We start from the raw sequence: 16,862 nt of genomic DNA on the forward strand, positions 1-16,862 counted from the left end.
GGTGATCTCCTAGAATATGTAAGAATTCCTTCCTCTTTTATTTTTTGGAATAACTTAAAGGAAAATGATAATTAGTTCTTTAAATGCTGAGTAGAATTCAGCAGGAAACCATCTAGTCCTGGGCTTTTCTCCAATGAAAAGATCTTTATTATTGATTCAATCTAATTATTGTTGCTCTGTTCAGATTTTCTATTGATTTATGATTTAATCTTGGTAAGGTGTATGTGTCTAGGAATTTTTTCATTTATTCCAGGTTCTCAAATTTGTTGGCATATAGTTGTGCACAATAATTTGTAATGATGTTTTCTATTTTTGTGGTGGTTTTACTGTTGTAATAGCTCCATATTAGAATAACTTTTGCTATAATCCATAAATTTTGGTATATTTTGTCTCCACCTTCATCTATTTAAAGAATTTTCTAAATTTCCTTATTGATTTCTCTTTTTTTTCTTTTTCTTTCTTTCTTTTCTGTCTTTTTTTTTTTTTTTTTTTTTTTTTTTGGTGCTGGGGATTGGTGCTAGTATTTTACCAACTGAGCTAGCTCCCCATCCCACTGATTTCGTTGTTCAAAAGTGTTTTTTACACTCCATGCACTTGTGTAGTTTTCAAAGTTTGCTAGGTTTAGTGCACTGTGCACTGTAGTAAGAGAAGATACTCAATATGATTTCAATTTTTTAAAATATTTGCGGACACTTGTTTATCATTCTATCATATCATGTATCCTGAAGAATGTTTCAGGTTCTGATGAGAAAGATGTGTTTTCAGTAACTATTGGATAAAATATTATTTTCATGTCTGTTAGGGTCTTTTACTTTAGGATGGAATTTTACTCTGTTTATCTTTGTTGAATTTTGTCTGGATGATTTGTCCACTGCTGAAAGTGGGGTGCTAAATTCCCCAGCTATTATTGTGTCAGAGCCTATTTCTCCCTTTAAGTTCTATTAATACTTTCTTTGTATATTTGTGTGTTCCAGTACTAGAGTGTGTTCTGCTTTTACTGAATCATAAGCTAATTACCTTCTTCATCTTTTTTTCTGCTTATTATTTAAAATCTGTTCATCTGATATTAGTGTGGCTACTCCTGTTTTCTTTTGGGCTCTAAGTGCATGGCATATATTACTATTTCACCACTTCAGTTTCATACTGTGTGTATCCCTGGAGGTAAAGTGAGTTTTTTATAAGTAACATAAGGTTGTACCTTATTTTTTCTTCCATTCATTTGCTCTTTTAACTGACGAATTTAATACATTTACATTCAAAGTACTAAGGTGTTAGTACAGTCAGCATATAACTTATTTTAATAATAAGATTATTATAGTATATATAATTATATTATATATCATAATAATATAATATTATAAATTAATAATTAATAATATCAATCAATATAGCATTGATAATTAATATTATATAATTATATAATAATATTATTATAACAATAATATTTGGAGACATTAGCACTCCACTTTCAGCAGTGAACAAATCATCTAGACAGCTGATTTATGAACATTATGGAAATTCAAAAGCAAAAGTTTATAATCTACAAATGAAAAATAATAGGAAATCAAAACATACTATGAGAGCAATATAATTAACCACCCAGGTAACCTCCTGTCCTGTGTGTTATTAGTTTATTTTCTCTCATAACCTGAAGAATATTCTTTTTATTTTTCACCTCTAAGAGCGTAAGTACATATCTGGATGTAGATTTGGCTGAGCTAAATTTGACTGTTGACATTTACCTTCTCATACCTGGATATATTTATCATTCTTTACATTTATGGAAGATTTCTGTTACTGTATTTTTAAATAAATTTCTAGACATTCTCAACTGTTTCCTGAACCTCTATAACCCACACACATTCTGTTCTAATATTGTCCCAAAGTTTCTGTAAGATTTTTTTATTCCTCTTCATTTTTTTTCCTCCTCCAAATGTATGTTTTCAAATCGACTGTCTTCAAGCAATATTTTTTCTGTTTGACCTATCCTGCAATTTATGGATCCTACAGCATTTTTAATTTTGCTGAGTGTATTTTTCAGCTCAAGAATTTTTTTTATTGCATCTGTTTCTCTGTTAAGATGTTCTTTAGAATATTGAAATGCTTTTCATTGTTTTGCAAAAGATCATTAATTTTCTTTAAAACAGCTTTTTTTAACTTTCTAAGAATTGTCCCACATTGATTACTGTCTGGTCAGTTTCTGCACCTTACTTTGAGTACTATGTCAAGTCCTGGTTCTTCAAAAGTGTCTTATGCTTGTTGGTATGTGACATTATCTAGGCATTAAAGATCAGGTATTGATTTCAATCTTCCAAATCTGGCCTTGTTTATGCCTGTAATTTCAAGAAGACTATTTATTTATTTATTTTCTTGGCTGTATTCACTTTTACTAGTTCAGCACTAGATGACAACAAGGTTCAGCTTTTCAGCAGTCTCTTGTTATGTTATAACTGTTTCAGTACTAGGGAGTAATCCAACCCTATGATTGATCCACATACACTGCTACTAAAATGTTCAAAAAGAAACATGAAAGAACTTATACATTGTAGACTGTTCCTGTAAGTCTCTCTCTAGGGCCAAGGTAGGAACTGGGATACCTCATCCATGATCATTTTATACTTCAAGAGTCTGCCTGGCTCTGGAAACCCCCAGATTTCTGTCATACATCTGATCACAGATGCTATTGGCATATCTACACTCTAAAGTTATCATCCATCAAGACAAGTACAACACTGGCTTAGCATCATGGCCTGTGGTGCTATTGTCTACCTGTTGCTGAGATGAGATGGCCTAGGACTGCTTCAATGAATAACAGGTGAGGTTGGCTGGAATATAATTCTTATAGACTAGGGCTATACATTTCACCTGGCACTGGAGATGTTCTAGAGGCTCCATCCTTAAGCAGGTCTGGTGATTGGAGTTGTTATAATCTGCCCAGTATTAGGTTTCACTAGCCTGGCACTGTTTTTGGGCAAAAATCTTCTGATTACAAACCTGTCCTAGCCCCAGTGTGTGGGGTCTTGCATCACACTGTTCTGCTGAAGGTTGGAGTAGTTTAGTACTGTTGGTCTACAAGGTACCTAGGCAAATGCTAAACTAGGTGGTACTTGAGACTCACAGCCATAAAAACCTGTAGTCTTATGGATGCTAGGGGGCCCACACTATCGCTGGTATTAATGTAAGCCATGGCATAAGTCTGTTACACTGGGGCCAGCTCTCCACTTGGTGCCAGGGCAGTTTTAGCACCTTGTCTATGTGTACTAGCTTGGAATAGCTATGCTGCCCAAGCTTGGAACCTGCAGTGTAGAGACAACCCCTTGGCCATCAAAGTTGGTGCTAAACTAGGTCACACCTGAGTCTTACAGGCCTTGGGGCCTTGCATAGTATTGGGAGGAAGGTAAGTATACAGGAGGCAATTTCCGTGGATGGAACTTAAGCAATCAAAACTCAGGTCTCTGCTTCCAGTGCCAGGTCTCCACCTGATACTAGAGCCCGTGTAGAAGTTACATTTGTAATCTCTGACCTGCATATTAGGCCTTAAGTTTCTACCAGGTGCTGGGTATCATAAAGCCCTGTATTATCTTTTGTACCCTGCTCCCTAGCAGGTGGAGTCCTGCTCCCTGCTCAACCATAAGAATTTGGAGGTCAGGAAATGGATGCATTCTCTTTGCTGTCTTAACAGAGTTCCAGCAACTCAGTATATATTGGGCTGGTGGTAGGGGTCTTGGGGCTTTACCAAGCACTGGTTTGCACCATAGCAGGCCTGCTACTCAGCAACCCCCAACTTATAATGCCTCTTTCCAGAATAGGTTGGTTGGAGTTGAGAGAGGAATGACTAGCTCACTCTTTTCTTCCTGCCTTCTATCATGCATCTTTTCATTTTGTTAAACCAACAACAGGCACTATGGTACTAAAGATTCCCTTACCTATTTTTTCTAATATAATTATTTGTTTATTTACCAGTATCTCCTAAGATTTATGTCTTTATCTGCATGACTTTGGTCAAGTTATCACATCTTTCTTTGCCATGGTTTGAGGAAAAGCACAAACATTTACCTTGAAGTTGATATAGAATTAAATAACATAAAAAGTACCTAGTATGTAATCTGTGATCAATAATCTTCTAATTATCACCATGAAACACAAACTTGACCATGTCACCTCCCTGCCTTTGAAATCTTTTTTAAATTATTTTTTTTTAAAATTTATATATGACAGCAGAATGTATTCAATTCATAGTACACATACAGAGCACAAACTTTTCATATCTCTGGTTGTATATAAAGTGTATTCACACCAATTCATGTCTTCATACATGTACTTTGGATAATGATGTCCATCACATACCACCATCATTTCTGATCCTATGACTCCTCCCTTTCCCTCCCTCCCCTTTGCCCTATCTAGAGTTTGTCTATTCCTCCCATGCTCCCCCTCCCTACCTGACTATGAATCGGTCTCCTTATATCAGAGAAAATATTCAGCATTTGTTTTTTGGGGATTTTTCAACTTTACTCCATCCACTTACCTGCAGATGCCATGATTTTATTCTCTTTAATTGCTGAGTAATATTCCATTGTGTATAAATGCCACATTTTTTATCCATTCATCTACTGAAGGGCATCTAGATTGGTTCTAAAGTTTAGCTATTGTGAATTGTGCTGCTGTAAACATTGATATGACTGTGTCCCTGTAGTATGCTGTTTTTAAATCCTTTGGGTATAGACTGAGGAGAAGGATAGCTGGGTCAATGGTCGTTCCATTCTCAATTTTCCAAGGAATCTTCATACTGCTTTTCATATTGGCTGCACCAATTTGCAGTCCCACCAGCTCTTGTGAAGGTAAGTTGGTGTGTGGATATCTCTTTAACTTGGGATACACTGTCGATGGTTCTTACTCAGTTGCCATTTCGTTACTTCTTCTAACTGGTAGTGTTAGAGATGATGAAAAGTTAACAGATTTGGTATATATTTTAAGTTGAAACTTGCTAATGGATTTGTTGAAAAAATAATGGAAACAGAGAAAAATAAAGAGGTTTTGTATGATTTTTCTTATTTAACTGCATAAATGCTAATGTCCTAAATTGAATTGGAAATGACTGGAGAAGGGAAAGATTTGTGGTTTGGGAGGCAGATTATCATAAGCTATCAGAGTCTTAGAAAATTGAATGGAAAACTGTGTTAAATATAATAAAAATATTGAGAAATAAATGCATGAGCTAAGTCATGACACAGAGTTAATGACCAAATAATGAATCAGAGGGCTTTAAAAATGAATAATGCTGTAGGGTAACTAGAGATTATTATAATTTAGAAAAGGTTGAAATTATTATTCAAAATGCATTAAGAATATCAGACTGAATGGAAATAACTGAATCAAAACAAGTAAAATTTCTACTTGTGATTTCTATATTAATCATAATGAACTTGATTTCATAAATTACATATTTAATGTGCACATGACAATAAAAAGCAAAACAAATTGGAAAGAAAGGCTACCTGAAAGTTAGCCACTTTGATACTTTATACAAAAATCTAATATATATATATATATATATTAGATTTAGACAGTTTTGCATATAATATATATATATATATATATATTTATTAATAAATATATATTTATTTATAATATATATATTTATTAAGACTTTATCAAAGAAAATGCATGTTTTACATGATGGGGATTGTTATGGTTTGAATATGAGGTGTCCACAAGAGATGCAGGTGGGTACAATGCAAGAATGTTCAGAGGTAAATGAATAGATTATGAGAGTTGCTACCTAATGGTGTATTAATCCTCCTGAATGGATTAACTGGGTGGTAATTGTAGGAGTATAGGATGTGGCTGGAGAAGTAGGACACTGGGACATGGCTTTGGGGTTTATATTTTTGTCCCTGGCACCTTTGCTCTCTCCTGCTACTTCTTGGTGCCATTTCCTTTGCTGTTTTCATCCACCATGCCCTGTCACCATGACATTCTGCCTCACCCCAGTACCCAGAACAATAAAGTCAGAAACCATGAAGAAGCTCTGAAAACGTGAATCAAATAAACTTTTCCTCCTCTTACGTGTTCTAGTCAGATATGTTGGTCACAGCAATAAAAAAAACTGCCTAACACAGAAATTGGTAACTAGAAGTGGGGTCCTGACTCTGACTATCCTGTGATTATGAGGGATAACTACTCATATATTAATCTACTTGGATGGATTAATTAGGAAGACAAAGTGTGTTGAAGAAGATAGGTCACAGGAAATGTACCTTTGGGATTGTGTATCCCATCTCCTACACCTTGCTCTAGTGTCTCTCTCTCTCTCTCTCTCTCTCTCTCTCTCTCTCTCTCTTTCTGTCTCTCATCTCCCCAACTCCCACCCCCATACCCCATGCTTCCTGAGTATCAGGTATCAACTGAGCTGCTTAATTCTTCCATGATCTTTTGTCATGATGCTCTTCGACACCTCATGGCCAGAGTGGCTGACTACAATCTGAAACCATGAGCCGAAATAAAACTTTTTTCTCTTTTAGTTTGCTCTTGTGGAGTATATTGGTCATAACAATGCAAAACTGTCTAAATCTGTGGTAAAGTAATGTATTTGTGCAAAGTGAGATTTTTAATTATATACTTTTTGCTAGGTAAATTTTTTAAAGTTTTTTTTTGTGGGACTACTATAATAACTCAGCCTTTTTTTTTTTTTTTTTTTTTTTTGTAAAAAGTACATGTCAAATACATTTGTACATGAAATCAGCCAGGAAATTTTGTAAATGAATCAAATATTTTCATATGTTATAATTTTTTATTTGATTCCATAAAACTTTTAAGGCTTTCTTTCCAACTCTACACACTGCAACAAAAATATAAAGATCACATAGGCCCCATAAAATTTAAGTATGCTTTGGAATTTTTACAATGTAGTGTTTTATGTATCCCCTTAAGTAAGAGAAAATATATAGTCTATGTGATGTGTAAAATAGAACACTATACTTTGTTTTATAACTAGATAGATAATTTTCATTTATTTAGATTCTTAGCATATTAGAAATGTAAATATTTAGAACAACTTTATTTTCTTGTGTAAAAACATAATATGAAAATGTAGATGTATTTGGCCACATTCTTAAAAATGTAATATGTACCTAAAATTACATTGACTTTAAGAGAAAATAATTAAATATGTGAACATAAAGTAGTTTTCTACCTTTTATGATGATACTAAACTTTTAAGGATGAAGCAAATATAAAAAGTATTAGGACAAATGTTAGCATACTTATTGCTAAAAGTGAACACATATTTTTAAGAACATAACTTAATTAAAATATATTTAAAATGAGAGTTCATTAATATTTCATCTGCCACAAGAAAAGAGGGAAATAAGAAACAACACAAGTCATATTTAGTTCAAATATTGACCCTATGTTTGGTTAAAAATGTAGATTAAGTCTAAAGTAATTATATGAGTCTTTGATCTTTTGTAATATTTGTAATTGATTTAAATATCACTATATTTTAAAAGTATCACCTTTTGGATTTAAACTTATAATACATAATTAACATTCATTTAGATATCCAGATTTAAATATATGCTCTGTTCCATGAGAGCAACATTTTTATTAAAGAAAACTAATTTTTGAAACATTCCTTGGAAATGAATATTTTCCTATTTCTTGAAAATATGAGTACATTCATTTGTTGCTCCCACAAGTGAAAGAGTTCCTTTGATAGGTCAAATTTTTCTTAAAAATAGTGATGTGATTAATATTTTTATATTTAATGTGTTATAATAAATACTTATTGCCATAGTTTTGTAATATGCACATATCAAAATTGAAGCAGTTAGTGAACAAAGTGGATATGACAATAAAATTAATGCTGAAATAAGTTTACAAATTGATGAAACTTGTTGATATACATGATGTTATGATAAGGTGCACCTTAGAATTTATTTATATTACTATGGACAAGAACCATTTGCATTAATGTCCACTTTTTTTAAAAAACAAAGTGTGGTGTTTTAGAATAGCTCAGGAGATAATCTCTCAGGGATGTATCAGAGAAACTGTAATAGTTTTGCATACTTGAAGTTTTGCCACTTTTTCTAACAGCCTTTCCTCCCTTTGATCACAATTATAGCAAATAAAAATTATTCTTGATGAAAAAAGCAAAATACAAGAAAAACCTGCTACCATTATGTTGTTCTGATAATTAATTTAGTTGAAATAATACTTTCAAATGCCACATATAATGCCTTAAGATTGCTTTTAAAATCTAAAGTCATGTAGTATTGAAAAAAGCTTCCAAAACTTTAAGTTTTAGCTACTTTTAAAAATATTTTATAAGAAATGTTGGATTGCCATAAAGCATTTTAATTGCTTGGACACCAATCAATACATACTCTATCAGGTTTTACTTTCAATACGCATACATAATATTCCATTGTACATTTTGGTGCATAATCTTCAAAATATTTCAAGAATAAATTAAACATGAAGCCATAACTATTACTCAAAGTAAATATTAAACTAACACTATCAAATATTTATTTTATTAATTAATGAGGTAAAAGTAGGAATCATGCAACTGTTCTCTCTTTTTTTTTATTTGGTACTAGAGATTGAATTTAGGGGTACTCAACAACTTAGCCACATTCCTAGCTCTACTTTGTATTGTTGTTGTTATTATTATTATTATTATTATTATTATTATTATTATTATTATGAGACAGGGCTTCATTGAGTTGCTTAGTACCTCCCCATTGCTGAGGCTGGCTTTGAACTTTCCATCCTCCTGCCTCAGCCTTCCAAACTGCCAGGATGACAGGAGTGTATCACCATGCCAAGTTTATATATATATATATATATATATATATATATATATATATTTTTTTTTTTTTTTTGAGAGAGAGAGAGAGAGAGAGAGAGAGAGAGAGAGAATTTTAATATTTATTTTTTAGTTTTCGGCAGACACAACATTTGTTTGTATGTGGTGCTGAGGATCGAACCTGGGCCGCATGCATGCCAGGCAAGCGCACTACTGCTTGAGCCACATCCCCAGCCCTATATATTTTTGAAAGAGTCAAAAGAGTAGATGTTGGGGGGATCCAAGATGGCTGGTCAGAGGGAGGCAGAATTCTCTGTGTTCATGACCTGGGACTCAAGTAGTGAGAATAATGCTTCTCTGCTGCAGTCTGGCTGGGCACAAATCACGAGCTACTGAAGCAGGAACAAACTTTATTTACGAACCCCGAGAACGCCACGCACTCGGCCTTCTCCCAGGACACACCACCAACCGGAAATCCCTCCTCCAGAAATCCCTCCTCGCGCACTTCCCCAACCAATGGGAACTCTCTGGGAATCCCCGTGAAAACTCCAAAGTAGTATGAGAACTCCAAAGTATCAGGCTGAGGGGACAGCAGGGGTCTAATATACAATTGAACACACAGCTTAAGGTAACCATTATCATCTCAATGGCTTGCTGGCGGCACCTCTCAACCACTCCATTCTGGCAAAAATGTCATGCCTCATTCCGACTGGCTATGGCTCTCAGCACTTCTCTACAGCAATATTCCTCTTCCCAGGCAGGAATCATGGCCACCATGCCCGTCTAGGGTGCAAGGCTTCAGCTTCAGAGTAAGTCTCCCAACTACTCACCCATGTAGGACTACTGGGTACCGAGTGGGATCATTGGCATCAGCACCTGCAGAGAACTTTTATCCACCCACATGAGCAGAAATCATGGACACCGCTTCCTCACAGGACACCTGGCAGCTTCTCACATGCAAGAACTCCAGCAACCACTTCCATGTGAACCCCCATCTATCAATCTGGGGCTCCCTTGGTAGCCTCCATCTTGGGACTCTACAGTAATGGAGATAGTTCCCTATGTGCAATAGCCTGCCTTACCCAAGAACTTTACACAGGCTCCGAAGTCAGCCAACAGCCACACAATGCACACCACAGAGCTCATCTCTGAACTCATTGTCCAACACTATCACCCAGCTCCCCCGCTCCACCCCGAACTGACACACCCCATGGCTAAAAGCAACCACCTCCATCTTGAGTCATCTTCATCACCATCTTTAGTGGAGGCAACTACCAGTTTAGAATTCCAGCTGGCCAGGTACCCAGTTTCTAACTCCCCACACACCCAAGCAGCTGCTAACCAGACATTGTGAGTGCCAAAAACAAAAAATGTTTTCAGCGGGGCATGTGCTCAGTGCACCCAAAGTACCATGCCCAAGAGCTTCGAAGACAAAGGTTCCTCACTAGTCTTTCTACTTACTTAGTCTCCCTTACTACTCACTAGGAAGTAGTAAGGGAGAGGGTGAGTGTGATAAAGTTTAGAGACTAACACAGAGACCAGGAACTGGGAGGACTTTAGGTGAGATAAGAAGATAAGACCAGGTGCTCACATCACGGGAGTGGTCCCAAAAAGAGATTCTTGAGGTGCAGTCTCCCTTTGGGGATTGATGGGTCCCACACCCCACTTCCAGGTGCCCTCCAACCAGGACCAACCCTCCCACCCTGGTTATCTTCACCATCCTGAGGGCAGAGATACTAGCTGACACCTATTGGATAGGAAGGGAAGCAAGAAAGACAATGATCTCCAACCAAAACATTCCCTGTTTCTTCCTTCAAAATTCTTTTTTTCTTCTCCCTCTCTATTCTGTCCTCACAACCCCAACAAATATGAAACCAAGTACTTTGTATGAATTAGGATTTTGAGACCTATAATATCTGAATATTTTATGATTGTGTTTCATATTCTTTTCTGTTTGCTTTCTTTTTTTTCCACCAATTTTTACTATTTTAACATTTTTTATTTTTCTTTATATATATGTGTGTTTGGGCAGACAAAGTAACTGTCTTCCCACTTACTTAGTCTACCCAAAATTACTTCCTCACTCTTCTCCTTCTACTAATCTTCTTATTTAGATTTTTCTTTTACACTTCCTAAGATATAATAACTCTATATCCTCACCTCCTACCTCTTCAGCATATCATTATACTCCTCACCTCAGTTCTTTGTCCACCATGAGAAACTGTATACCCTTTTCCAAGCCTACTGAGTATATTGTAGATAATAATTGAATTCACCATTTCTGTACATTGTGACCAAACTGTAAATGTCTTCATAGCAGCTATTTGGTTTAAGTCTGTATTTGGTTGTATTTACATCTGTTAGCATTGTTCTTCACCTCAAAGGAGAAGTATCAAAACCCTACATAGGCATTATAAGCCTATAGGGTTAAAAGTGGTAACACCTCAGATCCACAGTGCAATATGAAAAGACAAGAGGAGAAAGTGCCCCAAACACATCAAGATACCACAATGCTAGAGTCCATGGCCAGCACAGCAGAAGAAACAACAGAGTAGAAGTTCAGGAGGTACATGATTAAAATGTTCTGCGAATTAAAGGATGATATAAAAGAGCAAATACAGGCAGCAAAAGATCAGTTTGAAAATAGGCTACATAAACAAATACAGGAAGCAAAAGATTATTACTTCCATAGAGAGATAGAGGTTCTAAAAAAATATAAAAAACAGAAATCCTTGAAATGAAAGAAACAATAAACCAAATTAAAAGTTCAACTGAAAGCATGACCAACAGATTAGAGCACTTAAAAGACAGTACCTTAGACAATGAAGACAAAATATATAATCTTGAAAAGAATGTAGACCACACAGTAAAAATGGTAAGAAACTATGAGCAGAACATTCAAAAAATCTGAGATAGCATAAAAAGACCAAATTTAAGAGTTATTGGGATAGAGGATGGCACAGAGTTCCAAACGAAAGAAATTAGCCACGTATTCAATAAAATAATATCTGAAAATTTTCCAAACATGAAGAATAAGTTGGAAAACCAAATTCAAGGGGCTTACAGGATGCCAAATGTACAAAATCACAACAGATACACAGCAAGACACATTATAATGAAAATGCCTAACATACAGAATAAGGAGAGAATATTCAAAGCCACAAGAGAAAGGAACCAGATTACATATAGAGGGAAACCAATTAGATTATATGCAGATTTTCCAAACCAGTCCCTGAAAGCTAGAAGATCCTGGAACAATATATATCAATCCCTGAAAGAAAATAGATGCCAACAAAGAATCTTATGCCCATCAAAATTAAGTTTTAGATTTGATGATGAAATAAAAACCTTCTGTGATTAAAAAAAAAGTTAAAATAATTTACTACTTTAAAGCCTGCACTACAGAACATCCTTGGCAAAATATTGCATAAAGAGGAATTGAAAGACAATAAAAATCAGCAAACGGAGGTATTACATTAAAGGAAAAACTAATCAAAGGAAAAACCAAGTCAAGTTAAATTAAAAAAATGGCTGGGAATCCAAATCATGTCTCAACAATAACACTTAATGTTAATGATCTAAACTCACCAATCAAAAGACAGACTGGCAGATAGAATAATAAAAAAAAAAGATCCAACAATATGCTGCCTCCAAGAGACTCATCTCATAGAAAAAGACATCCACAGATTGAAGGTGAAAGGTTGGCAAAAATCATAACACTCACATGGACCAAGGAAGTAAGCAGGGGTGTCCATCCTCAGATCAAATAAATTGGACTTCAAGCCAAGGTTAATCAAAAGGGATAAAGAAGAACATTTCATATTGCTTAAGGAAACCATTCATCAACAAGACATAACAAAAATAAGTTTATGTGTCCCAAACAATGAATCATTTACATTCATCAAATAAACTCTTCTCAAGTTCAAGAGTCAAATAGACCACAACACAATAATTCTGGGTGACTTTACATACATCTCTTGTCACTGGATATATTGTCCAAACAAAAGCTGAAAAAAGAAACTACAGAAGTCAATAATGCAATCAACAACTTAGACTTAACTGACATATATAGAATATTTCATCCTTCAATGAGTCAAAGGCATTTCTGTATATCAGTGACAAATCCTCTGACAGGGAAAGGAAGAAAACTGCCCCATTGACAATAGCAAAAAAAAAAAAAAAAAAAAAAAAAAAAAGAATGAAAAATACAGATCACTAAAGAAAGAAAGTAAACAAAAGAGCTTAGAAGATGGAACTTTTTTTTTTTTTTTGGTCTTGGATAGACAGAATTAATATTGTCAAAATGACCATAATACCAAAAGCATTATACAGATTTAATGCAATTACAATCAAAATACCAATGATATTTTTCATAGGAATAGAAAAAAAAGTCATGAAATTCATCTGGAAAAATAAGAGAACCCAGAAGAGTTAGAGTAATTTTTAGCAAGAAAAGTGAAGCAGGTGGCATCACTATACCAGAACTTAAACTTTACTACAGAGCAATAGTAACAAAAACAGCATGGTATCAGCACCAAAATAGACTGATAGACCAATGATACCGAATAGAGAACACAGAGACTAACCCACATAATTACAATTATCTTATATTACATAAATGTGCCAAAAATCTACAGTGGAGAAAAGATAGCCTCTTCAACAAATAGCGCTGAGAAGCCTGGAAATCCACATGCAACAAAATGAAACTAAATCTCTATCTCTCAACATGCACAAAATTCAACTCAAAGTAGATAGAGGACATAGAAATTAAACCAGAGACAGTAGGCCCAAATCTCCATCATATTGGATTAAGCCCCTGCTTCCTTAATAAGACTTCTATAGGTCAAGAAATAAAATCAAAATTAATAAATGGGATAGATTCAAACTAAAAAGCTTCTTCTCAGCAAAAGAAACAATCAGTGGAGTCACTAAGCCGCTGCCGAGGACTCAACAGCCTCCCCCTCGAGCCTCCTAGCTTCCTGATGCTCCATCCCCTCTGCCTGCCTTCTCCTGCAGCTGCCTTCCGCAGGCAGTTTCCACTGAGGAAAAGGAATCCTATGGTATGTCCGCTATCCAGAACCTCCACTCTTTTGACCCCTTTGCTGATGCCAGTAAGGGTGATGACCTGCTTCCTGCTGGCACTGAAGATTATATTCATATAAGAATTCAACAGAGAAACGGCAGGAAGACCCTTACTACTGTCCAAGGGATCGCTGATGATTACGATAAAAAGAAACTAGTGAAGGTGTTTAAGAAGAAATCTGCCTGCAATGGTACTGTAATTGAGCATCCAGAATATGGAGAAGTAATTCAGATACAGGGTAACCAGCACAAGAACATATGCCAGTTCCTGGTAGAGATTGAACTGTCTAAGGACGATCAGCTGAAGGTTCATGGGTTTTAAGTGCTTGTGGCTCACTGAAGCTCAAGTGAGGATTTCCTTGTAATGAGTAGAATTTCCCTTCTGTCCCTTGCCACAAGTTTAAAACCTCAAAGCTTGTATGTATAATGTAACCATTTGAGGTCCACTTTTAACTTGGACTAGTGTAACTCCTTCATGCAATAAACTGAAAAGAGCTATGCTGTCTAGTCTTGAAGTCCCTCATTTAAACAGAGGTCAAGAAGTAGGTGCCTGGCAGTGTCCACCCTGAAACAAAGCAATAACATGATGTTTCAGCAAAGCCCAGAGCCCCAAGATCAGATGGCTGTGTCTGACCAAAAGCTTCTCAACTCTCCCTCAGCTGAGGCCCCTGCCCTAAGAGTGTCATGACCTGATCAGGAGGAATGGGGTAAGGCAGCTGTACCACTAGAAGGGAGCCTTTGGTAGTTTTTTGTTTGTTTGTTTATTTGTTTGATTTTTGGGAGGGGGTTGTTTCATTTTGTTTTTTAAAAAGAATCCCTGGTGTCTAACCTGACCAGGTGGGCAGAACTCAGAGGCCACCTTCCTTCCAGTGAGGTGATGTGACATCTGGCTTGCCACCAAGGTCTTCTTTTTGACCAGACATATTCTAGCTAAGGGGTGCCCCAAACAACAGAATGTGAGGCCAGTTAAACTTCTGACAAGGAACGAATTCCAAACTGATGTTATCAGTCCTGTAACTAGCTGTAGAGCCTGCAGCTCACTAGCAACAGCTGCCCAGTGCCATGTGAAGTGATAAACTGCTTTTTGGTTTTCTTTTCCGCTTCCAGTTTTAATGTTATGTAACGTATTTAAACCCTTATTTAAATAAAACTTGTTTTCAGAAATAAAAAAGAAACAATCGGTGAGGTGAATAGAGAGCCCACATTTTGAAAGAAAATTTTTACCGTGTGCACATTAGAGAGAGCACCAATCTCTAGGGAATATAAAAACTCAAAAAGCTTAACACCAAAAAACAAATATCCCAATCAATATATGAGCCAAGGGACTGAACAGACACTTCTCAGAAAGTGATATATATACTCAATCAACCAATATATGAAAAAATGTTCAACATCTCTATTAATTCGAGAAATTCAAGTGAAAAATACTATAAGATTTCATCTCACTCCAATCAGAAATACAGCTATTAAGATTACAAACAACAAAAAGTGTTGGAAAGGATGTAGGGGAAAAGGCACACTCATACATTGCTGGTGGGACTGCAAAATGGTGGAAAGCAGTATGGAGATTTATTGGAAAATTGGAAAATGGAACCACCATTTGACCCAGCTATTCCACTCCTCAGTCTATACCCAAAGGACTTAAAAACAGCATACGACAGGGACACAGCCACATCAATATCTATAACAGAACAATTCACGATAGCTAAACTGTGGAACCAACCTAGATACCCTTCAGTAGATGAATGGATTAAAAAATGTGGCATATATACACAATGGAATATTATTAGGCAATAAAAGCAAATAAGATCATGACATTTGAAGGTAAATGGATGGAGTTGGAGAATATAATGCTAAGTGAAGTTAGTTAATCCCAGAAAACAATAAGTTGAATGTTTTCTCTGATATAAAAACATTGATTCATAAGGGGGTTGGGAGGGGGAGCATGGGGGTATTAGATGAAGTTTAGATAGGGCAATGGGGTGGGAGGGGAAGGGAGGGGGGAGGGGGGTAGAAAAGATGGTGGAATGAGATGGACATAATTATCCTAAATACAAGTATGAAGACACGAATGGTGTGAATATACTTTGTATATAACTAGAGATATAAAAAAATTGTGCTCCTCATGTGTAATATAAATTGTAATTCATTCTGCTGCCATATATAACACATTAGAATAAAAAAAAATTAAAAAGTAGAAATTTTTTAATTTGCTATTTTTTTAAAGGGAGAGAGAGAGAGAGAGAGAGAGAGAGAGAGAGAGAGAGAGAGAGAATTTTTTTAATATTTATTATTTTTCTTAGTTTTCGGCGGACACAACATCTTTTTTTGTATGTGGTGATGAGGATTGAACCCAGGCCACACGCATGCCAGGCGAGCTCACTACCGCTTGAGCCACATCCCCAGCTCTTAATTTGCTATTTTTGCAAATTTCTATTTTGTTTTCAATTACCATTGTTATTATCTTATCACCTATCTTTAAATGAAATGCTACATTTAGGTTGTGATATTTTGGTTATATTTCTATTAACTTGCTACATATATTTGGTTTTTCTATACATTTTAATCCTATAAATGTCTCTTTTAGAATATGCATAGTACATATGCATAAAATATTGTTGAAATGACTCAAGGAAAATTGCACATAAGCATCCAAGCCTATATTTTAAACATTATAAATACTCACTAAAATATAGCTTTAAATAAATTGTTGAGCAAAGTCAAATATAGTGAAAAAATTGAAAAAATTGATCCCTTACTATTGATCATTCATTTACTTTTTTTATTTGACCAAGAATTTAGAGTACTCATCTCATTTTTATTGGATGAAATATATATAAAATGTGTAACGATGAAATTGGGGTAGTTATCATTTCTATCTGACCAAATATTGACATTTTCATGTTTTGAAAACCTTCACACTCTTATCACCTAGTTATTTTGAAATGTATACTTGTTGTAGACT

General features: G+C 35.3%; 1 protein-coding gene across 1 annotated transcript; it reads left to right on the top strand.

Moving 5' to 3' along the window:
* Positions 1-13,862: 13,862 nt before the first annotated feature.
* LOC124104001 (eukaryotic translation initiation factor 1-like) lies at positions 13,863-14,297 on the top strand. Its single transcript, XM_046460658.2, has one exon. It carries the CDS (start codon positions 13,878-13,880, stop codon positions 14,217-14,219), a length of 342 nt encoding a protein of 113 aa, XP_046316614.1. The 5' UTR covers positions 13,863-13,877; the 3' UTR covers positions 14,220-14,297.
* The last annotated feature ends 2,565 nt before the right edge of the window (positions 14,298-16,862 follow it).

Source organism: Marmota monax, unplaced genomic scaffold (genome assembly GCF_021218885.2).
Source record: "Marmota monax isolate L192 unplaced genomic scaffold, Marmota_monax_Labrador192_F-V1.1 WCK01_AAM20220418_F8-fsc00001, whole genome shotgun sequence".
NCBI classification, from domain to species: domain Eukaryota; kingdom Metazoa; phylum Chordata; class Mammalia; order Rodentia; family Sciuridae; genus Marmota; species Marmota monax.